Source organism: Strigops habroptila, chromosome 5, assembly GCF_004027225.2.
Source record: "Strigops habroptila isolate Jane chromosome 5, bStrHab1.2.pri, whole genome shotgun sequence".
NCBI classification, from domain to species: Eukaryota; Metazoa; Chordata; class Aves; order Psittaciformes; family Psittacidae; genus Strigops; species Strigops habroptila.
This window is the reverse complement of record NC_044281.2, coordinates 36,561,461-36,584,925: the sequence shown is the minus strand read 5'-3', so window position 1 is coordinate 36,584,925 and position 23,465 is coordinate 36,561,461. Positions and strand designations below refer to the sequence as shown.

General features: G+C 35.8%; 1 protein-coding gene across 5 annotated transcripts in view; it reads left to right on the top strand.

Moving 5' to 3' along the window:
* HERC4 (HECT and RLD domain containing E3 ubiquitin protein ligase 4) overlaps positions 1–23,465 on the top strand; it is a 36,504-nt gene extending 13,039 nt beyond the window's left edge. For 3 of the 5 annotated variants that reach the window (XM_030487069.1, XM_030487068.1, XM_030487071.1), the window contains exons 8-26: positions 2,203–2,333; positions 3,288–3,448; positions 3,844–3,920; positions 6,020–6,144; positions 6,673–6,732; positions 7,261–7,372; positions 7,704–7,893; positions 8,944–9,116; positions 10,714–10,830; positions 13,405–13,428; positions 13,918–14,016; positions 15,926–16,093; positions 16,218–16,361; positions 17,183–17,349; positions 18,127–18,193; positions 18,408–18,490; positions 20,832–21,015; positions 21,610–21,712; positions 22,820–23,465. In XM_030487069.1, the coding sequence (XP_030342929.1) occupies positions 2,203–2,333; positions 3,288–3,448; positions 3,844–3,920; positions 6,020–6,144; positions 6,673–6,732; positions 7,261–7,372; positions 7,704–7,893; positions 8,944–9,116; positions 10,714–10,830; positions 13,405–13,428; positions 13,918–14,016; positions 15,926–16,093; positions 16,218–16,361; positions 17,183–17,349; positions 18,127–18,193; positions 18,408–18,490; positions 20,832–21,015; positions 21,610–21,712; positions 22,820–23,028 (2,394 nt within the window). In that variant the 3' untranslated portion in view covers positions 23,029–23,465. The remainder of the gene's footprint in view (positions 1–2,202; positions 2,334–3,287; positions 3,449–3,843; positions 3,921–6,019; positions 6,145–6,672; positions 6,733–7,260; positions 7,373–7,703; positions 7,894–8,943; positions 9,117–10,713; positions 10,831–13,404; positions 13,429–13,917; positions 14,017–15,925; positions 16,094–16,217; positions 16,362–17,182; positions 17,350–18,126; positions 18,194–18,407; positions 18,491–20,831; positions 21,016–21,609; positions 21,713–22,819) is intronic. The other 2 variants (XM_030487073.1, XM_030487072.1) reach the window with 2 other exon arrangements.

The following is a 23,465-nucleotide window of genomic DNA, read 5'->3' as shown; positions in this document are numbered from 1 at the left end:
CTCCATGGACTGCAGGGGACAGCCTGCCTCACCATGATCTCCACCACAGGCTGCAGGGGAATCTCTGCTCTGGTGCCTGGAGCACCTCCTTCCTCTCCTCCTTCACTGATCATAGTGTCTGAAGAGTTGTTTCTTTCACATATTCTCACTCCTCTTTTCTGTCTGCTGTTGTGCAGCAGTACATACTATTGGCAAACCAATTGAAGAAATTGAAGATGTACATAATACACTAGTAAACACTGCAGTGTGAGGTTCTATGAAAAATTGGTCATTTGTTTAAAAATTGATTTGGGAAAAAAGCGTGTATTGTGTGTCAGTGTGGCATGTTCATATAGAGGTGTGCCACATTGCTTTTTACATAATTGTTGGCTAAATGCATTATTTAGAATCCTATTTTTAAACTCTTAAACCTATTTGGAAACTTTTTGAAGCAACACTGAATGTATAATGCTAGTGTTCTTTCTTACACTCATTTTAGTGGTGAATAGTGTAAGTGCATCAAGCATCAAGTGATGATAAGTACCTTTATTCTGTGGTGGCTAAAACAATATATATACATTCTACTTTAAATGATCGACTCCTGTACTTTTCTTTCTGTGTTTTGATAGTTGGATTAGACTTCAACATTTAGTTATAAATCAGTGTGTATTAACATTTTGAAGTTCCCTGTTGTTCATCACTCAGTAAGATTTATCAGTGCATAAGCAGATTATTTTGAGTTTATTACTGGTAGCAGTAGAAAACAAGTCTGGCTGATCAAGATTTGGGCAGGCGACTAAATATTCATTTTGTGTCTGAAACTGTTGAATTCAGAATACTGCTGTAGAAGGCATTAGCATTTTGAAAGTAACTGGTTTTAATATATTTCTGAAGAAAATTGGAAAATATTTGTGGTTTTTAATGTCTTGGTTTCAATTTTTACACTGCAGCAAGTTAAAAGTTGTTTTTGAAGAATATGATTTGCCTAAATGTGATCATACTTTTGTCGTTTATACACACTTAAACTTCTACAGTGAAAGGAAAATGCAGTTCACAAACAACTGCTTTGTGTCCTAAAATATTCTCTCATTTTGACTGAAAAAGGTGTGGCAACTTTGTAATCTTGAAATTGATATTGATGCATTGTGTCAGGTTAGGAAAATAGAGAATGTAAAGAAAATAGTATCTATAATTTGCATTCTAAATGTTTTTCCCTTTTTAATGTATGGAAGTTAACTTCATATTTACTTTAAAGCTGATGAACTCGATTAAGATACTGAATTTACTGTGAATTTGTATAGCTCCCTTTTCCCTTGCATGATAGGCCTTGCCGAACGAGGGGTCTTGATTTATCTCTTTTGTAGACGGTACTGCATATGTGTGAACATTCTTAAAGTCCCTCTGAAATTCTGAAAAACCCTCACTACGTATTATCCTGATTCAGTGAATGAGGCTGTTGGTTTTTCTCAGTGGCTGCTGCCATTTTAATGATGATTTCCAGCAGAGGTCCAGTCTGATGCAGAGTAGAATTAGAAGAAACAGCTTTACAATTTCAAAGCATTTGAAAATTGAAAGTTTCAAAGTTGTTCTAAGTTGTATAACCTCTGAAAGTATTTCTGGTTTAACATTCATTAAAGTTTTTTGTTAATTTCTTGATTACATTGATCAAAAACACTTTAAAAAAATTGTCTTACAGCAATATTAGATGTTTCTGGTTTCTTATGATTTCAAGTAACGAAGCTGGTTTTTTCAGTCCTACCCTGCATTGTCTGCCTGAGGGCAGCTTCCTATTTAGTAATTGCTTTGAAATATATATTCAGTATTTAAAAGCCGAAGTATACTTTTTTAATAGTATGACTTTATATACTGTTGTAGTTCATTAAGAAAACTGGAAAAGATGAAAAACAAGGATTAGTATCTATTAATGACACAAGTTAATGGCAGGACTATTGTATAATAATGTGGAAATGACAAGAACGCAATTTAGCATGAATAAGGTAATACTCAATAGCTGTGCCATATTTTCATAACTGCAGTTAACTTGTGACCCTTCTGTGTCTCAGAGCCCTCTTATGCATGTTTGTTTTTTGGTTTTTTTTTTTTTTCTCCTTTCTCCACAATTCGAAAATCATCAGACAGGGAGACTTATTAGACCCTTTTTTCTGTTAAGTTTCTTGTTCTGAGAGATACTATCTTTTTAATGAAAATAATTTATTTCTTTAGGAAGGTGGGGTTTTTACATTTGGAGCTGGAGGCTATGGTCAGTTGGGTCATAACTCTACCAGCCATGAGATAAACCCAAGGAAAGTTTTTGAACTTATGGGAAGTGTTGTCACGCAGATCACTTGTGGCAGGTAAGGTCTATTCTGTGTTTTGGGTGGAGTTTTTTGGGGGTTTTTTGTGGTGGTTGGTGTGTGTGGGTTGTTTTGGGTTTTTGGTTTTTGTTTTGTTTTGGTTTTGGTTGTTTTTTTTTTTTTAGGGAATACAAGATGGTCTCTAACAAAAGATATTTAGAGACCTTATTGGGATTTAAAAAACATTCAATGGAAGAAGTAAAGGAAGTTATACTATACAAGAGGCTCTGATTTGCTAAATTGAAAGTGTGAATAATCAGTGTGAAGGTGTTTATTGCTGTCACTTTATCATTTTCTACTTAGGAGTAAGTGTCTTTGAAAGGGGTACATGAGTATTACTGAGGATAACTGTAAAATATGGAAACATAATTTGTTTTGTGAAATATCTGTAACACTGTATGGCACTTTGGTTCCTAATGGGTTTTTATTGCATGTATTATAAATAGCACCAAAGAAACTCAAAATATTCCCAGCACATATGACAAAATGAGGGAGGCAACATAATTTTTTACAAGATGGGCACACGCTGTTATTTGGTTTAAAGAACCTGTAAATGTAAACCTATTTTTCTGGCAGTTTGGTTGACATTGAGTGGACCCATTCATTTGTAATAGGAGCGAGGGCATCTAGGCTTGAGACGAATGGGAGGGGAAAGGACATACAGCTAATCTGGTAGAAACCAGATTCAAATTTCTGAATGTCTAGAGAGACGCTCTAGAGGCCAGACTGTGGCTAAGCAGGGGCTCAAGGCAGAACCTGGCATCTCCAGTCAGTGAACTTCTTGAAAAAGGAATATTGCCTGTTGGAGTATAAACGCAGAGTATTGCCAATAGGCAAGTGGAGTGTTTGATACTACCGGACTTCTAACATACTGTTTAACGCAATTCTTAGGCTGGCCTGCACAAAGCATGTTATAATGCTTAGGTTTCTGTTACTGAATTTTGTTTGCCCCAGGCAGCACACCACTGCGTTTGTTCCTTCATCTGGAAGAATTTATTCTTTTGGTCTTGGAGGTAATGGGCAATTAGGTACAGGAACAACCAGTAATAGGAAAAGTCCCTTCACAGTAAAAGGAAACTGGCTTCCTTATAGTACTCAATGCCCGATAACCACAGGTAAGCAACATCTGGCATATTTACTTCTTGGATTGCTCTTCCTTTATAATGTCTTACAAATCTCGAGATTTAAACTAAGAATGAACTATAATCGCTTTATTCTAAACCAGTTCATTTTCACTGTGCGCTATTCCCTAAAGTCCATTTCTGCTGTAGGAAATGAAATACATGCTTGCTTATGTTGTTGGGTTAGGTCTTTTGTTAGCACTAGAGATAAAGCTTAGAGCTGTTAGCATTTATCTAAGTTAAAGATAGTCTTAACTGTTGCATTGCAAATATCTTCTTCAGCAAGGTTATGTAACAAAGGAACCTTTTTCTAATTGAGTGTTGATTGCAGTGTCAATCATTTCTCACATTCACGTTTTCACAGTTGCCTGTGTTTATTCCTGTTGCAGACAGTGAGGAGTGTTATTGTGTAAAGAGAATTTTCTCTGGTGGGGATCAAAGTTTTGCACACTACTTTTATCCACAGGTAACAAATTAAATATATTTTTGTTTTAAAGTCTGTTGGAGTTAAATTTTAGTTTTTTTCTGATTCATTTTAATATTTTCATATTGAAGGTGCATGACAATGTAAAGCTCATTAGAACAGTGTGGAAGTGCAAGACACTTAAGTCAATTTAGCAATTGGAGGACTTGCATACACTTATTGTTGGCTGTTAGTAAGCTCTTGAGGCTTTTTGGCATAAGCTTTCTTCTTGAGTGATGGATGCACGCACTTCTTTTCCTTTCATTAAGGAAAAGGTGATTGAATATTTCATTTGCCTCTGCCTAGTCCTCCTCGGTGACTCCTGACTGCAGCTTTGTCGTCTTCTGCTCTGTAGCTGTGTTAGCGTACCACAACGATGAGGGAAGAAATAGGATTTTTTGCAAAAAAATGTAGGTGGTGGCATAGTTTCTTATGTGATAGTTTTATGCTAGTGTTTAAACTTAAGTTTTAAATGGGCAAGAATTGGTCTTTTAAATTCTAGTACAGAAAAAAAGTCTAGAAGGACTTTACAGTAAAAATGGCAATGTGAAAGTATGGTGGAAGCAAAATGCTGTTAGAGGATGAGTTGGGAGGAAAAAACAAGATCAAGATACATAGGGCTGTTTCCAATATAGCGCAGCAGATACTAGACCATAGGGATTAATGAAGCATCAAGAGTTGAGTGTGAGCGGTGAAAACTTAATTTGGGCATGAAAGACAGCGAATTTTAGTGGGAAACGTGTTTGTCGACAAGAAAAACTGAGTATGGTTCAGGCTTGCAGCAACTCTTTTCTCCCACAGTCTATTCTGGTCATACAGAATCAACAAATTTTTTAGTTTGTGGGTTTGGGGGTTTTTTTTGTGTTTGTTTGTTTTTTCTTTTTTAAATTCTGATTGAGTTGAGGTAACTATTGCTGTACTCGAGAGAGGCTTGTTTAGCAGGTGTAGACTGGAAAAATAACTGATAATATAGGCTCAAAGTTTCTCTATTGAAACTCCTTTCTTGTGTGCAGTTTTCATAATTACTGAAGTAGATTCTGACTGGCTAATTGAGGTGAACTGGAGACTATGAATGCACTTATTGTGACTTGTGTTCAAAAAGTATTGGCAATAAATCAACTTTGATGCTGCAAAACTATCCCTTTTAGTACTCTTTGGTAATTTGTATTGAATTATTTCAAAGTTATGCAAGCACTGTACTCCTGGGACTTGTGTGTTCTTGCCAGTTAAGGGGTCTCAGCCAAAATCTGTTTTGTCAAGTTAGTTTTTGAGCAGCTCTGTTCCCTGGGTTGTTTCACTGTGGGTTTAAATGACACTTTGGCTGGGCACAAGGGAAACAGCAAGAGGGTTTCTCATCCTGATCCTGTAGGGTGGGATCAGAAGTACTCATTTTTGGCAACAGCTAAAATGTCATCATTATACCGAGTCACCTATGTTGTCAGACGCCACCCTCAGGAGAAATATGTTTCCATTTACTAGTTTAATCTTATTTTTGGTGCTATTTGCCATCTCTTTTTGAACTAATGCTCCCACTCAAAAGGATGATCTAGGTTCTACTCCTCTTTACTATTAGAAATCTTGCTGGAATTCATTCGGTATGAGCATCACATCAAAATGCAGTTCATCTGATGATGCAGTGAATGTTCAGAGAAACATGATTCATTCTCAGAGAAGTCTGATGGAAATGGGGTGGGAAAGCAGCTGTCCAAAAAATGGAATGGCTTCTTTTTTTGAATGTTCACAGCTTAGAAGTGAGCTAAATGGCTCACAGTGACTAGGGAGAAGAGATGTTTGCTACTCTGTCTAAAGCTTGTTTAGGGTTCATTAGGTAGAAAAGAACTGTATGTTTAGGGAGTTTACCATTAAATAAGCTATAGTGTGAATTAACATACTAATCTAGATGGTTTTAGTGTATGCTCTGTTTTCATAGTGAATGCAGAACTGCTAGAATGTAGTAAATTTATCCTTGGGCTTATTTCACAGTAATAGTCTGCATAGGCAAATGGTCAGTCACTGAAGAGATAAAGAGCTTAACCACAAGGTTTATTTTTCTGGAAATCAGTTTTATGTGCCTGATTCTTTACGCTTTCTTTAAAATTTAGAACATGGTGCCATCAGATGATTTTAGGTATCCTGACCTTTTGAAGCAGATCTGGACTGTGAATGAAACGTTTATTCAAAGATTGCTGACTTTCCCATCTGGAAGACTTCCTGTAGAGATAGCTAAGTAAGTGATGTTTAAGAAAGAAATTGTCTTCTAATTTTACTCATGATTGGGCATTACTGGGGTTTTGTACGTACATAGCAAACCTATTTTTAATTACTGATTTTTATTACATACAGAGCTTTTGCTGTGCTTTCATTGTCATGCTTGTCAAGTTGTTTAGCTCCTTTAGTCTGTCATCTCTGTCACAGTTTAGATGACTATACAAGATTAAATTAGGTATCTAGCTGCACACTGAAAAATAACAGTACATGTAAAGGAATAGGAAAACAACTCAAAGATTATTGCTTCTACTTTAATAAAGGAGGATGCAAAGAACTGAAAAATAAATTGCAAGATTTGCTTTGATTTGAGCTGTCTTAAGCATTGAGTCTTGAGTGGAGGTTCTATGTAGTGTTGTTTGGTCATATTGAAGTCAGAGTTCCGCCCTTTGTACAGTGTAATTTTTTAGGGATTTAATACAGTTTTTATTGAAAATGCTATTTTGTAAAAGGAAAATAAATGTAAATTATTTGATGTGAACAATTTCAGTGAAATTGATGGAGCATTCTCCTCAGCTGGGTGTCTGAATGGGAGCTTTTTGGCTTTGAGGTAAGTGGTGAGGCTTTTAAACAAAGTGTTCCTGAGACAGAGTTAATGGTAGCTACCTTCCTAGTGTCTCTTGTTCCAGCTGTAACACCTTTCCAGTATTTCCTTATCTGTAACTCTAATACCCCAAAGTTTAAACTTCTAGTTCCTTTACAGCTGTATGGTTTGCCAGCTGGCCTAAAATGCAGCATGTCTCTTGCCAGTTTGGAAGTGTGTGCTGCCTGGCTGTTACCATGTAAGCCAGCAAAGCTCATTATTTCTCAGATATAGGTTGTATATAATTCAGGGGGAATATATTGCACAGGCTGGTTTAGATCCTAGTGTTTTTACATGCTTGTTTTGCGGTTGGAGGAGATTTTTTTTTTTTTCAGTTGCGTCAAAGGTTATTTAAAAAATAAGTCTGATACTGTGATCTCATGTTTTAATTACTTAGTAAGGCTAAAAATTCAAGGTGAGGAAAATTCTTGAGTTGCTGAGAATACAGGATTCAGTCTTTTTCTCTGGATTTTTTGTTTCCCCCCCTCCCTGCAGCAATGATGATCATTACAAAACCAGCACTAAATTCTCAGGGGTTGATATGAATGCTGCTAGACTACTGTTTCACAAACTTATACAGCCTGACCACACTCACATATCACAACAGGTTTGTGCTGCATGTTTTCCTTAGGTTTGGGGTTAGCTTTCTGTGTTGCATCTATCAAAAAATACTATCATTATGCTTGCTATGACCCTTTTAATAACTTTCTTTGCTCAATAATGTATCAACTGCAAATATGTAAAACTGTATTGTGTTGTGACAAGTAGCACATCAGCATATTGTATTTTAATATTTAATATACTGTCTGCTTTCTAAATGTACAATAGTCTAATATAAACTCTTGGTGATTGTTTTCTTGATTATTATTTATCTAAGTGGGCATTTGTTTAAATTCACAATTGCATTAAAATAAACAGAACTTTATTATGTGCTGTAGGTGGCAGCTAGTTTGGAAAAGAACCTTATTCCCAAATTGACCAGCTCCTTACCAGATGTTGAAGCTTTGAGGCTGTATCTCACTCTACCAGAATGCCCACTGATGAGTGATGCAAACAATTTCACAACGTTAGCTATTCCTTTTGGGACAGCTATTCTGAACCTAGAAAAAGCTCCTCTGAAAGTTCTTGGTAAGAAAATGAATTCTTTACTGTTAAAACTAAGGATCTCCAGGAAAAAAAAAAAAAAAAGTATAGAAATTCCATTAGGGAAGACATGGTCTCAGCAACACCTGCTGTGTAGTTACAGTTCTGTAGACTTCCCCAATGAGAAAGTTAAGGGTTAACATTGCTTGGAATGTAAGATAACACCTATTATTTTCCTTCTGGGTGAGTTAACTGGCCATCCATATGAATTCATCTGGTGTTGTAATTTTTGGATTGATCCCATCTGGGAGGAATTAAACTGTATAGTTCAGTGAATTTAGTATGTGATTTGCACTTTAAAGTGAAAATTATGTGGTCAGACAGCTAACAAGCTCTAAGGAATTTACACAAGTGTTACAGAGCAGATGTTACATTTATCTTTGTTTTGACTACAGTGCTTGTTTTGTTGCTTCATGTTTTCTCACTGATCTTAAGTTGTTTTAACTCTATATCCTAACACCTTACTGTGACTCCTCTCACCTGGAATTCTGCTTAAAGAATTAAGGTTTAAGAATATTTCCTTTTTAATTGATACCTTTTTGAGAGGGCACTTCCTTCTTCCTCAATTATTTTTTTGCCTTGTAACCCATCTCTTGTTGTTTTCAGTAGTTTTTTGTAAGGATAAGGAGCTTGTCTGCTGTAAAGAAAAGCAAACTGATAATGTCTTTGAACTGTAGATTCTTTTCCATGACTTTCCATTGCTCTCAGGACGATATGCTTAAGTCAAGGTTTCATGGTTTGAGCTGTCTGCTTTTATGTGAAATGTTACTTCATGATGCTGTTGTACTCAAAATGAATAGACTTATTTTAAAGACTTGGTGTGTAACAGTAAGAGTGTTTGAATAGAGGTTTCATTATTTATACAAAGAGTAGTTTGCTACTTAAAAGTCTGCACCAGTCTTGCTGTGTTGTTACTGTGTTAAGGTAACATACAAGGGTGCTTTCTAGCAAAACATGGGTTTTGATTAAAAGGATAGCATAACATAGTGTTGTAATGGCAAGTACTGAGTTTGTGTATTCACCATTTGTTGACAGAAAATTGGTGGTCTCTACTTGAACCTCCATTGTTCCTCAAGATAGTGGAACTCTACAAGGATGTCGTGGTCCACCTTTTGAAATTGTGCAAGATGGGCATTCCGGCTTCTGAAAGAAGAATACTTACCAATTTTCTACACACGGCTTTCAGAGTTCTGGAAATACTGCACAGAGTATGTTTACATCAATTTTAACCAATTACTTATCTGTTTGTTTTTTGTCAGCATCTGTGTGCTGTGTAGTTGTTAAAAGAAGTTAATTTACTAAAGAGTTTTAAATACTTAGATTTACATCTACAGAGATATTTGTAGTTGTTCCATCTGGACCTATGAACCATTGGAATTCTGGATTCCAATGTGACATGGTGATGGAATTACCTATTTTCTTGGGAACATAGACTGACCCAGTCAATTACATCTGTGAGGATATGTTGTAAAGAATTGCCTCTTAAAAGTTGAAATAATAGCAATATCAGAATGGAAGATAAGAGCAAGCTATATTTTGAACAAGAAAGATGTGCACAGTATTACCAAGGCAAACATTTATTTTCCAATTTGTTTATTCAGTTTGTTAGTATTGTAACTTCATTCATGAAAATTAATGAATTTGTGAACTTCGAACAAAAATAAAAATCATTTGGAGTAACCAGACTGTGCACATCAGAGCGATTGTCTAATTGCTGCTGAGGTTTCCCCTTGCACCCCCTATGTTTTTCCCTCTGTAGTTTATTTTGTAATTTTGTATTTATAATGCTAAAAGAACATAGAAATAGTTAATTTTGTACTACCCTGCTGCAAAACTGTTTATATTGTACAATCTTAACAATTAGCTGGTGTGGACTGAAGAGATGAAAATGGGGTGATATATCTGGTGTGTTTCACGTATTTAGTATCTGGTGGTTTGGGTGGTGGTGGTAAATGGGAGGTAGGACAATGTTTGAGGAAAAATAGGCTTAGATTATCTGGTTATAAAGGCAGAATTGGTGATTTTGGTGTTTTGGCAGTTAACAGTGCTTAACAGTACTTGGGAAAAGAAGCATGTGTTAGTAAAGTGTGGATGCTTCTGGATTACAATTACACTGTAGAGACAAGCCTTTGTATAAAGCTATTTTTCCACATCTCTTTCTAAGCTTAATGTTTTTAAATGGAAACTGTCCCTCTGGTCACAGGTAATAGAGATAGTATTCATACTGTAATTAAGAATAGAGTTCTTGAATCATGGTTCTTAAACTTATGCAAATACAGAAACAAGTATTTGTATGCATTATATACATGAATATGTATATTCATCACTGTTCCTGTGAGATCATATGGTGCTTCAAAGTGTCATAGAATCACAGAATCCTAGAAGGGTTAGGGCTGGAAAGGACCTTAAGATCATCTAGTTTCAACCCCACTGCCATGGGCAGGGACACCTTCCACTATGCCATGTTGCACAAGGCCCCATCCAGCCTGGCCTTGAAGACTGCCAGGGATAGAGCATTCACCACTTCCTTGGGCAACCTGTTCCACTGCCTCACATCACTGTGTTGTGTGGTACTGTGTGCTCAGTTAATCATAATTTTCTTTGCGTCTTTGATGGGATTGTGAGTAATGAATGTATACGTGTGTTTAACATTGTTTTCTGCATTTTGGTAGGCACTGTTGTTTTTCTATAATTGTTTTAGTAGCTGTGTGTCTGTGGTTGGCATATCAAATACTTGAAAAACATGGTAACTGTCCTTTTTAAAACTTTTATACAAAGCACTAATAACAAACTGCACTTCCTTAGGTAAATGAAAGAGGACAAGTTATACAGTATGACAGATTTTACATTCATGAGATACAAGATTTGATAGATATCAGAAATGACTATGTCAACTGGGTCCAGCAGCAGGTATTTGGAATGGTAAGTTGTGTTGGGTTTTATTTTGGTTTTTTTGTGGGTTTTTCCCCCATATTTTGTTTTGGTTTTTTCCCTTTAGAGAAGCTTGGTTTTTTTCGTCACAGATCACTGATGCTGAACAGACTTCTGTTAGGTACAAGCAAAGAAAGAATTGCTAAACAGGCATGCTTCTTGTAGGGTATCATTCTTAGTACTGACACTGTTCAATGTGTTCAATTAAAAAGTGATTTAGAATGCTGTTGCTTGAGACTTGCCATGTCAAAAAGGTTAGGAAAGGTTCAGTCATTGAGAAAGCTGAAACTATCTTGGAAAAGTAAGTCTAGAAGCATAATAGGGAGTTGCAGGGGATGAATAACTAGACAGACATCCTAGCTGGGGCAGTGAGTGAGTGAGTGGCTGTGTGGTGCTTAGTTGCTGGCTGGGGTTAAACCATGGACACTAACATAGTTTCCTGCTGTGAGTATGACAACAAGAACCAAGATAATTAATTCCTGGATCTGTAAACAGAAGAGTGGTAAGTGGAATTAAATTAATGACTGTACAGAGAATTAGTGAGTTGGATAGGAATTTGCCACACAGTTCTTTGACTTAAGCTTTGGAAGAATATTGGAAAAGTTAATATGCTTTCTCTAGCCACCTAAATGTAAATTTTTTGCAGCAGTACCTGGAAGGTGCTGAGCATGGGAGACCTACTTTTGCTGTATTTTATGAATACAAAGCAAGTGATGCCATTTCCCAAAGAATTAAAATTGCAATGTAAAATAACAACAGCAAGAAGATTGAGGAGTGTAAAGAAATAATGGGTCAGTATTGGCAGTCATGACAGACATTTGTTTCAGCCGTACTTGTCTGAAAACATAACCGATGTGTGATATAGGCTGGTGTTGATAGCTAAGAGGGGTGATACTCTAAAGGAGATGTAGAAGCTAGGGATAAGCATTGCAGGGCCTTCGAATTAGAGACAGGCTGTATATTTGGAACAGAGAAGCATATGCCAATGAAGGATACAGAAGTGGTGGAATTTAAAAATAATGACCTTTGTAACTGTGCTTTAAGTGAATGTAAACAAACCCGAATTGCATGTCATGACTGGGAAAGGAAATACTCAATATGGGAAAATGAGAGCTGGAAAATTGCCTTATAATGGAAGTCTTAAGCACCATTTGTTATTTAAATCTGAAGATTGAGCTTGACGTTACTGTGAAAATACTAGGTACTGAATTTCCCTTTAATCATCATTATTTTGTCATTCATTTGTGTAGTTTCAAATTCAGCAGAAAATGTTACTCTGATTTATTATAGGACTGAAAAAAAAAAAATCCATGGCCTTAGTCAGATCTCCTTCATAAATGGTTTTGATGGCCTTATTCTGCCTTCATATCAGCTAGCTTCCTGTGTTCTTGCTTTTAAAATTATAAGAAACCCTACTTGCCTATTGAAACAGTAATAATAAATCAACATTTCATTCACTAGTCTAATTTTTACTGTCATAACTTGAGGCAAAACTGTTTGCTCAGTTCCTTAATTAAAATGTAGAGGGTAAAATATAGAAGAAAAGATAATCTGAGAAGTGTTCAGAGTATTCTCAGAGAGAAACTTGGAAGAAAAAAACTCATTTTTGCAACAAGAGAAAAATGAGTGGGGGAAAAACAAAGGTACATAATAATGGAACTATTGATTTGAAGAAGTATTCTTGGGATACGGCTTAAAGGAATTGAGAAAAAACATTTGAATTAGGAATAAATAATGGTATATACAGTAGGAGTGCAAAATTGCGTAAATCTGTGACAAATGGGATACTCAAATCTGATGTTTCTTGTAGGAGTTAGGGATACAGATAGAAAGTATTCTGGCCATCACTTTCTATGAGCCATGGATGCCTAGATATTTGACTTCTTAGTCTTATATATGTAGTCAAATTTAAAATGTATTAGTTTGTCATTACTTTTTATTATTTTTGTTTTCTGCCTGCTAGGTAGAAACAAACTTAGCTTTCAGCGGAGGATAAGGAGGGTACATCACCAGATGGATAACTTAGTTTCTCAGCTTATTGTGGAAGTCTCCACACAGTCCCAGCTATATGTATTGGCCTGTCTCAAATTTCAAGAGTGAATTTGTTTTCTCATATCATACCTTATAAGCCAAAACGATTCTTCAGACTTCATGGTAAAGTGGTGGGGTTCCTTTGTGTTTTTAAATTTTTATTCATTCGAAATATTTTGCATTTCATTTGACATACTATAGTCATCTGAGGCTGAAAATACATAGGTAAATGCAAATGTAATTTATTACTGTATGGAAGTAAACATTTAAAATTTTATTTTTTGCATCCAAGAAAACATGATACTTCAATGGTCTTTTTTCTGAAGACTGATACATAAGGTGTCAAAAAGGCATGGTTGTATTTGGTAGGTTAATTAGAATGTTTATGGTTGATACTTCTCAGTAAACTTTCTCTTGGGGGGGAACCTGTAGATAAGTATTTTTATTTCTACATCAGAGGTGAATAATTAATGCAGACACTAATGCTGCTTTTTCATCTTAATTATTGCTACCTTTGTGCAAATGCTGTCATAGGATGTCAACCATGGATTGACTGAGGTAAGATTGGTTGCAGTCTGATTTCTTCATTTCTGCAGAATGTAAGGAAATCAGAAATATGGATGTCAAGGATTGTCTTATGTGTTCTGTTGGGTGTAAAGCTCTTGGTTAGCACAGCTGTAATCTGAAAATGTTTTTGTGGAGCAAAAATACGTAATTCTTTGTATTGTAAATGCAAGCAGCATTTGAAAACAAGAACTACTTTGATAATACCCACTAGCTGTAATAAAAGTTCTGAAATTAATATGTACTAAGCGAGTGTGGTGTTTGTGTGTGGATTTGATTTTTGTTTTGTTAGCTAAAGTACTACATAATTGAAAATCTACTTAATTTTGCTAAGATGCTTTTGTCCTTCATTGATGATGAGTAAAGATCTTTTCTCTTTGTAGTAAAATTTATGTATTAAATTAGCACTATTTTAATGGCTTGTTTAACTATGATTGTGGTTTTTAAATAAGCAGAGATATGACACAGTTCTTTTCATTCTAGTTAACGGATATTCCTGTTACAATTTGCACGTACCCATTTGTATTTGATGCCCAGGCAAAGACAACTCTCCTACAAACAGATGCAGTCATACAGATGCAGGTAAGAGTCTCAGTTTTTAATGTTGTGGATATTGGCTAGCTAGTTAGTTGGAGGCTTTGGGACGTTGCTGGTGTTGGTGAGTTTTGTTTGGTTCTTTTGTTTGTTTGTTTGAACTCTCTGTAATCTCTTCTCCATAAGAATGATGGATCTAGTTTTAATCCTGGGATATGTACATGATAGAAGTTAGTGGTTTTGTGGGTTTGGGATCTCAAGATTGTTTATTAATTGCATGATTTTCTAGGGAACTTCTTTTCCTTTCATTAATGAGAGAGCTTTTTTTAGGTGTTAACAACCCATAGTACATGTGTTTAAAAAAAAAAATAATCACACCTCCAAACAAGCAAACAATGAAAACAAATGAACAAACAAAATACCAGCCAACAAAACCCAACCACCACCCCCAACAAAAAAACAACCCCACCTCCTCTATGTGCAGACTTTAAATTGTATATATGTGTAGAGCCTGGAGGTGGAAGTCTATCTATCTTGCTAGAGGCAGCAGCCAGTTACAGTTAATTTTAATTTCTTCTCTTGATGGGACTTAGGAGCTGGTGCTGTTCTTAAGATTGGTTAGTATCAGAGAGCAACATGTTGGCACCATGTGAATATCTAGCGCACACCTAATTTTTTATTTCATTTCACCTGTCATACCACCCTCAGGATGCTGCTGAACTCTGAAGTCTGATCAGTGTCTGCAAGGCAGTTGAAAAGAAGCTTATCTTGAAAATCTAGCATCTACTTGGGATAGTGGGAGTAGGTTTCCTGATCTTGCAGTTTGCAGTAGTTTTTGGCTCTTTTTCTGTTAAATGTAATTATATGTTACTCATAATTTGTTCACTTCTGTTTCAAGTAGAGTCTTTCCTAGAGATCAGATACTTGATACAAACAATTCGACCCGTATCTCTTGTCTAGAGGTAGATGCATTAGACAACCCTAAAGTAGCTGAGAGGATCTATGTGTTTTCATGATTCTATTGGTAGAGCTGAAACCAGTGGTGAGCTATTCTTTTGTTTGGAGTTTTTTGTATACGTATAATGCATACCTGTTCAGTTGTTGTAAAAGTATAATAAATCATACTCTTAAAGGAAAGGAAGAATGAAAGGAGGCTACTGCAAAAGTAACAGCAGTAAGAGCAGCAGTCCTCCCCCTCCATGTTTATAATGTTTAACATGAGAAAACTTACTGTTCTGAGTCTGAAATTAAATAGGAGAGATAAGTCATGCTCAAGTAATGAGCTCATTAGGAAAAATACTAGCTTGCTTTTGTAGTTCATAATAAACATAGTTTCTTATGCCTTTAAAAACATATATACATGGTTGACACAAATGTTTGATGAATTCAGGGAAATGCTCACATTGGATGTTTCTACAAGCAGTTAAATAGTGTTAAAACACACAAACTTTCAAGAGTCCTAGGCCGTGTTCAAAACATTTGCAGCAGTGTTTAGTTTTTGAACAACTAATACAAAAATTAAAATACAAATTAAATAGATGAACAATCACTTCTCATACTGTGGATTAGTTTTTAATGGATGTTTTAATATCAGATTTATGTTAAACAGCTTACTATTCATTAGATCAAGTGCAGTGGTTTTATTGCTTCCTTTTCTTACCAAAAGTATTTTGTCTGGAATGTCAAAAACTGTATTCTAAGACTTCCCTGAACATTTTCTAAGACTTCCTGAACATTGGCATTGATGAGGCTAATGGGTAAAGGAAAAAAGTTTCCTGACACGAAACATTTCCTGAGATAAAAGGAATATGAAGAAAATTTGGGCAAATTCAGTAGCTTTCATAATAGCTATTCCCATTCATGTCTTCTGCACTTCTTAAGACCAGACTGATGGCTGTCTAATGTTCACAGGAATCTTATGTTACCTACTGACACTTCCACTTTGTTTTCTTTCCAGATGGCTGTTGATCAGGCTCACAGACAGAATTTGTCTTCTCTTTTTCTGCCAGTATTTGAATCTGTCAACCCATGCCTGATATTAATGGTTCGGAGAGACAATATTGTAGGAGATGCTGTAGAAGTCCTAAGGAAAACAAAAAATGTAGACTACAAGAAGCCACTCAAGGTATTATCAGTACCTATTGCTTAAAGTGTCTTTCACTGCCATGCAAGTAATTGAGAATATTTTTGGACGATTCTTGTTTCACAATGTGTTTTTAATTCAGTGCTAACTAAATTGTGTGGTTTAGGTTATTTTTGTAGGGGAAGAAGCTGTTGATGCTGGAGGTGTTCGCAAAGAATTTTTTTTGCTCATCATGAGGGAGTTGCTTGATCCCAAGTATGGAATGTTCAGGTATTATGAAGAGTCCAGGCTGATCTGGTTCTCTGATCAGGTAGGATGAGATCTGTGGTCATTAATTTTCTTTTAATTTACAATATTTACATTAATAATGGGTGAACGTAGTAGTTTGTGGTAGTTTTATTTCTAGAGGAGAAACTGAAGTAATCTCAAAAAAATGTTTATTTTTGTCATTGTTAGATCAAAACTTTCCCCTTCTGTTTTCCCCATTCCTCACTTAGTCCTTACCAGTTGTCCCCAAGCCAGGCAAGTTCCGTGGGAAGAAGTGCCAGCTAGAATAAACCAATTCCAAGAACAGGATCAGTAGATCAAGCTGGCAGAGAAAAATTCTTGAAGTGCATGTTGAACAGGTCTCTTTGTGTTCAGTCACATTTATGGGTCCATTTTGTAGGTAGTCATCTAGTCATATTTTCTCAAAAGTTTCGATCATAGCATTTTTGTCTTCTTTCAAATAAAAACACTGACTAGGGTGGCTGTATCACAAATACCTGAATGTTAACATTTCCACAGTTGTGTTTTAAGCCTTGGCTATTAACTCCAAAGGAGTCAATAGTGAGCTCCCCCTCCCAAAAATATTTTTTGTAAAAGTTGATGTATATTTAAGACTGAATAGTGCAGTAGTAAGCAACTGGCAAAGCCAGAGTTTTGTTTCCTTGGATTTCAGTGTCTCTCAGCTGGTTAAAAGTTTAGGCTGTTTTCCTCAATACTTACAGCTACATACATATTTAAAGAAAATATAAATTAAACTCGTTCAGATGATACTGCAGTTTACACTCCCCCCCCCCCCGCCCCGGACTCTACAAGATTAAAATAACCTCTTTATTTTAAATCATCTTGTCTGTTTTCTGTTCTTAGACCTTTGAAGACAGTGACTTGTTTCATTTGATTGGTGTTGTCTGTGGGCTAGCAATATATAATTTTACTATTATAGACCTTCATTTCCCTTTGGCTTTGTACAAAAAGCTTTTGAATAAGAAACCATCCCTGGATGACTTAAAAGAATTGATGCCAGATGTTGGCAGGTAAGAGAAAAGGAAAAATGAGTGTTACTAGGAATTAATTTTTAATTCAACATTTTCCTTTAAGAACGTAAAGAAAATGTGTTATTTTCATACAAACAGGATAAACAGCTTGGTGTAATTTGCAGCCATCATATCATTTCAGAAAGGATGCATGCTGTTGTTAGAAGCCTGCTTCTAAATGCTTGGCTTTAGTATTTGTGTCTTCTATTTTATTGTTCTACAGTAATTTTAGGGGAAAATAATATTTGAAATTCAAAACCTTTGTGTTTTAGCCATTAATTTTATAAGCCTAAGTACACACATAGTTTTAGTTCTGAATGTCTTTAGTCCATCAAGGAAATGTTTTTGATTATTTCAGGAGCAAATACGTGCTAAATATCTGCCCTTAAGTAGGGATTTAAATAGCACTAACAGATAGGAAATTTAAATGAGTAGAAGTTAATGTTTGATTGCCTCAGTGTTGTGAATGCTAAAGTTTTCATAAATTCAAGGAGTTTATAGAAGAGCCCATCAATAGTTATTAAGTACTTGCTGCCTCTGGTTTGGGAATACCTTAGCTGAAGATTAGGATATGAACTTTCTCTATTCACACCTGGAGATAATCAAAAGGAAATAACACTACAAAGTGCAAGTTAATGAGCTAATAAATGAAGTAATAGTAGAAAGATTTTATTGTATTATTTTTTTACTTCAATTATAAAAGCATAAAGAATGCTTCAGGACAATAAGTTAATCTTTCTTTCCGCTGATACAAGTAATTTGTAATTTATTTTGCAGGGGAATGCAACAGTTACTGGACTATCCAGAGGATGACATAGAAGAAGCATTTTGTCTTAATTTTACTGTAAGTTTTACGTAGTTTTTGAAATATTTCTGATCAAGCTCATACCATCTATTATATCTGCCTCTGATGGAGTGTTTGAGCAAAAGCATCAGCTGCTGATTCACATGAATTTTAGCATCTGTGCCTGTTGTTCATTTTGCTGTTAGTTAAGTGGTGGGAAGAAGTACAGTATGCAGTAAATACAATTTATACTGTTCTTGTTTGTTTTAAATAGATCACTGTGGAAAATTTTGGTACAACAGAAATTAAAGAGCTTGTTCCTAATGGTGCTGATGTTCCTGTAGTCAAACAAAATAGGTGAGTTTTATGGGTTACAAGGTAGTTCAGTGTTGCTGTCTGTGTTAGGAACATGACTGGGTTGCAATAAATATCCTGTGCCAAGCTGTAACACTAATGTTGGAGGCAAAACTACTCTAGTTGTTTTTCCAAGCTGTTCTCATTTGTGTGGTTAAAATAGCTATTGTATTGTATTGACACTGCAACAGGTTGCCCAGAGAGGTTGTGGATGCCTCATCCCTGTAAGTGTTCTAGGCCAGGCTGGATGGGGCTTTGAGCAACCTGGTCTAGTGGAAAGTGTCCCTGCCCATGGCAGGGGGGTTGGAACTAGGTGATCTTCCTTGGCCCCTTCCAACCCAAACCATTCTATGATTCTGTATTTAAGGATTTGCCAGTTGCAGAGAGGCTATCTAATTTTACTCAGAATGTGTAATACTACTTTTTCACTTTGAGCTTAGAAGTATTTCGAAGTTTTTTAGGGCCCAGTTTGACTGCATGGTCTTCATTTTCTAAGATTAAAAATGGTTATGATTCTGCAGGAAGTTATATATAACTGGAATTTAGTGAGTAATGATTAAAACTTCAACCTTGATGCAATTATTTGCATATTAGTATGCAAACTACAAGTATGTGGCAACTATTCGTATATGAAATATTATTTCAGAGAAGTCTTCCATTTGTAGAGCAGATAAATTGTTATCTAGTGCTATTGTTGGAAAAGTGTGCGAGAGGTGGAGTTTTTTTGGTGGTTTTTTTTGTTTTGGTGGTTTTGTGTTTTTGTGGTGTGTTGTTTTCTTTTTTGGGTGTGTTTTTTGTTAAGTTTTGTCAAGGATTCTGTTACTTCTGTCCACAAAAGCAGCTTCTCCGACCCTTTGTTCCCTTGCTGCTCCTGGGGGATAGGTAGAATATATCTGGTAGTTTGTCCCTTTTTTGCAGGATACTAGCATTTTCCGATCTCTCTCTGTCCATTCCTCTTATATTCCTGTCTGTTCTTTAATCTTGGTGAATTCTCTGTGCTTTTACTTGTCCCAGAGTAAAGGGAGAATCAAATGGCAAGAGCATACTCTGTGAGAACAGAACGCACCTAAGCTATGCATGGTAGGAACAAGGGAGGAAATGTACCTCTAGGCATGTTCCTAGAGGGCAAATGTTTTTGGCAGCATTTTTTTGTAACTAGTTCAGTTTGTTGTAGAGGAAAGAGTTTTGGGGTTTTTCATATGAGTGTTTTTTTAAATCCTTGTCTTAAAGCTGGGGATTTGTGATATTTTGTGATACTTAACCATGATAGCTTTGAAGTTCCCTGATGGTCGTCTGTCACCAAGTGGCAGTAAAATTGGAGTTGAATTACAAGAAAAGTTCCAAGGTGTCCATGGAATGTATGCAGCACTGTCATCATCTGCTGTCTTGCAGCAATGAAGAATTCCTGTTTCTGAAAATCCAAATATTCCATGATGCTTAAATTCAGTTTTAAAAGTACTAGCATAGAGTGTAATAATGCTAATTAGTTTATTACTAGGAATTTTCTCTGGAGCAGCCTTTTCTTCCAGGGTTAGTGTTATACAAGTTACCTGCCTCTCTGCTAATTACATGGTGCGCATAAAATGGGTATCTCGTTGAGTGCTGGAAGAGAAGGAGCGTGATTCACCACTTTGCTCATCTCCAGTATTTTCAGTTCAACCGTTTTAATAAATATATTGTCAAAATGTGTTCAGATTTTTTTTTTTTTTTTTTTTTTGATTATTGGTGATGTTATTCGAGTGCTGTGGATGTTGTTCAAATACCGTGGGTTTCCACAAAGAATGTGTGTTGGTAGGGTAACTAATCTGTAACTGAAGTCACTCTGCCAGTGTGGAAACTAACAGTGTTAACTAGGACTGATTAAAAGGTAATTAACTGATCTTTCTACTGTAGAGGATTCAAACATCTGTTTGAAGTTGATTTGCATTTTTAGTGCAAAAGTAACCTTTTAATTAAAAAAATACAACAGCAAGTTTGACTAGTCAGTTTCAGGACACTGCATGTAATTCAAGCCTTTAAGCTTGTTGCCATTCAGTCCGATTCACTGCAGTGCCTACAAATGAGAAAAATGGTTACAGTGCCTGAAATAACACTAAAAGTTACTATTTTGCTATTGCACATTATGGACTTTTTGTTAGAGGGCGTGGTGGGGAAATATGTGTCATTTTCATTGAGGTTGTCTTCATGATGGTTATAACATGGAGAAGATAATGTAATATGATCCTTTTTGCTTAACTTTCTATGCTGTGTTCTATACAGAAATGGCTCCTGTTTTATCGGTAGAAGGCTGACACATGCTTTTTTGGTTTTCTTCAACCTAATTTATTTTTTCTTCTCTGTACAGGCAAGATTTTGTAGATGCGTATGTGGATTACATCTTCAATAAATCTGTGGCTTCCTTGTTCAATGCATTCCATGCGGGCTTCCACAAAGTATGTGGAGGTAAAGTTCTTCAGCTCTTCCAGCCCAGCGAGTTGCAGGCAATGGTGATTGGGAACACAAATTATGATTGGAAAGAGTTGGAGAAGGTAAGAACCATAGTTAGCTATTTGTTTCACATAGTTTTGCATCTCAAAAAGAAAAATAAAATGTGACATATTCTTTTGAACTCTGTTTTCATTAATGTGACTTCCAGCTTTGATTGGATTGACTGCATGAGTGAGGAAATTTTTTTTTTTTTTTGTCCTTCTTGCATGTCAGTGAATGAAGACACTAAAATATTGTTTTTACCTTCCTGCTTAAAGTTTTTCCATCTAATTTCTGAAGGAAATCAGACTTGGAAGAAGAAAGATCCACAGAACTAAAAGGCAGCTGTAGACAATGTGTTACCTTAGAAGGGGGAAGTGAGCAAAATGCATACAGTTCATACACGTAAATACTCTTGATTGCCCAAACTTACTGTGAGACTTTGTCTTTACTTTATTGGGGTTGAATATGCTTTGGAGAACCTGCATCTGTCTGTATAGTTGAAGTCAGAGTGAACAGCTGAAGAAAATAGACCAAGAAAAGCAATACGTCACTTGCAGTATCCCTTTACACAAACCACATTCATTCTACTTTAAGGTCAGATTATCCCACTATTTCTACATGCAAACAATAACCTAATTTCCTGCTCATTTTAGAATACAGAATACAAAGGAGAATACTGGGCAGACCATCCTACAATTAAAATATTCTGGGAGGTTTTTCATGAGCTGTCTTTGGAGAAGAAAAAACAGTTTTTGTGTAAGTATTTGAAACTACTTTGCAGAAGTTGCTAGCTGAACAGGATCGCTGTGATTTCAGGCCTGATAAGGCCTGATAAGATGACAGACATCCATATTTGTCTATAATGATGTGATTAACTTTATTTGGAAGAAAAAAAAAAACATAGTAGAAGAAATTGATTATGAGCTTGTTTCTGGTTTTGCTGGGGTTGCCCTGAGTAATTCTGGGTGGTGGGAAGTTAGAAGATCACAGTATACCAGAGCAGCATTGAATGCAAGAATGAAAACAAAATCAACAACCACCACCCCCCAAAACCACCCCCCCCCCAAACCAAAACAAAAAACCCCCAAAACCCCAAACCACCCCAACTCCAAAACCCCAACAACGTAAACTGCTATTGTCATTTATGTTATGACTAGGAATTTTTTTCTGTGTTTTGAGCTAAGGTTCACATTCTACATTACTTTTTTTTCATTGCACATAGGTTGAATTTTGGAGCTATAGCTGGTTGTTAATACATCATGGTACTGATATGAGTGCAAAAGCGCAGGGAAGAGAAAGTTATTGAAGCTTCCTGTGAATGAGCATTGTTGAGAATAGATCATAGATTAGTTTTCAATTCAGATAAATTTCATATTGAACAAACTAATTCTGTGTATTTACAGGATGCTTGCAAGTGCTCAGTAAAGGTTTAGCCAGTGGATTTTAAATAACAAAGTCTGTATGACGAACAAAGAACATCCTACTATTTTCTCTCTCTCTCTCTCTCTTTTTTTTTTTTTTTTTTTTTTTTTTTTTTTTTTGGTGGTTCTTGGGGTTTGGTTGGTTGGTTGGTTTTTTTTTTGTTTGTGGCTTTTTTTTCCCCGACTGGTTTCTTATGCTAAAATTTTATGGTTTTGTTTATATATCGCCTGTTGTATTACAGTTGAGAGTCCATGTGTAAGCTGGAGATGGGGTTAAGTCATTATTCCCTGTTTTTCAAACTTAGCAGAACAACTTCAGTGTGAAAAGCTAACCCTTGTTGGAATAATTAAAAATTGCAAACAGTGATTAGAAGTGCAAATATGACATATACCATCTTAATCTTAAATTACTTTCAAGATTTTGTTTGTTTTTTCTTGCCAGTGTTTCTGACAGGCAGTGATCGTATTCCAATTCTTGGAATGAAGTGTCTTAAACTAGTCATCCAGCCAACAGGAGGTGGAGAAGATTATCTTCCGGTAGCTCACACTTGCTTTAATCTTCTTGATCTTCCAAAATACACAGATAAAGAAACCCTGAAGTCTAAATTGATCCAGGCTATAGATCACTATGAAGGTTTCAGTTTAGTATAACTTCAGCAATGAGAGTTCCGTGTAACGTGGGATCATTAAACTAACTTTTTGTGTCTTTCTTGTGGTGGTAAGTTCAGTGGGTTAAATGATTGAGTTGATAATATAACTGATTATCTGAGAAAATGTTCAGTGGTACGGATATTCATGGGAGCCAAAACACATTGACAAAAATGAGGAACTGTCTTAATACATACCTTCTTGTACAGAACCATGTGGATTTTGCCATCTTACAATAAAAACAAGAGTATTGTGAATGGGAGTCAAGTTTCACTAACATGAATTGACATTTCTCCTTATGCAAACAATTTGGCGTGTGAGTGCATGAGAGACTTGCTTAAGTTTTTCAAATCACCTAGTAAGAACATTTAACTTTTTCCCTGATAAATTCACTTGGTAACTTTTCATTTTGTAAATAATAAATTTTTGTGATAAAATAA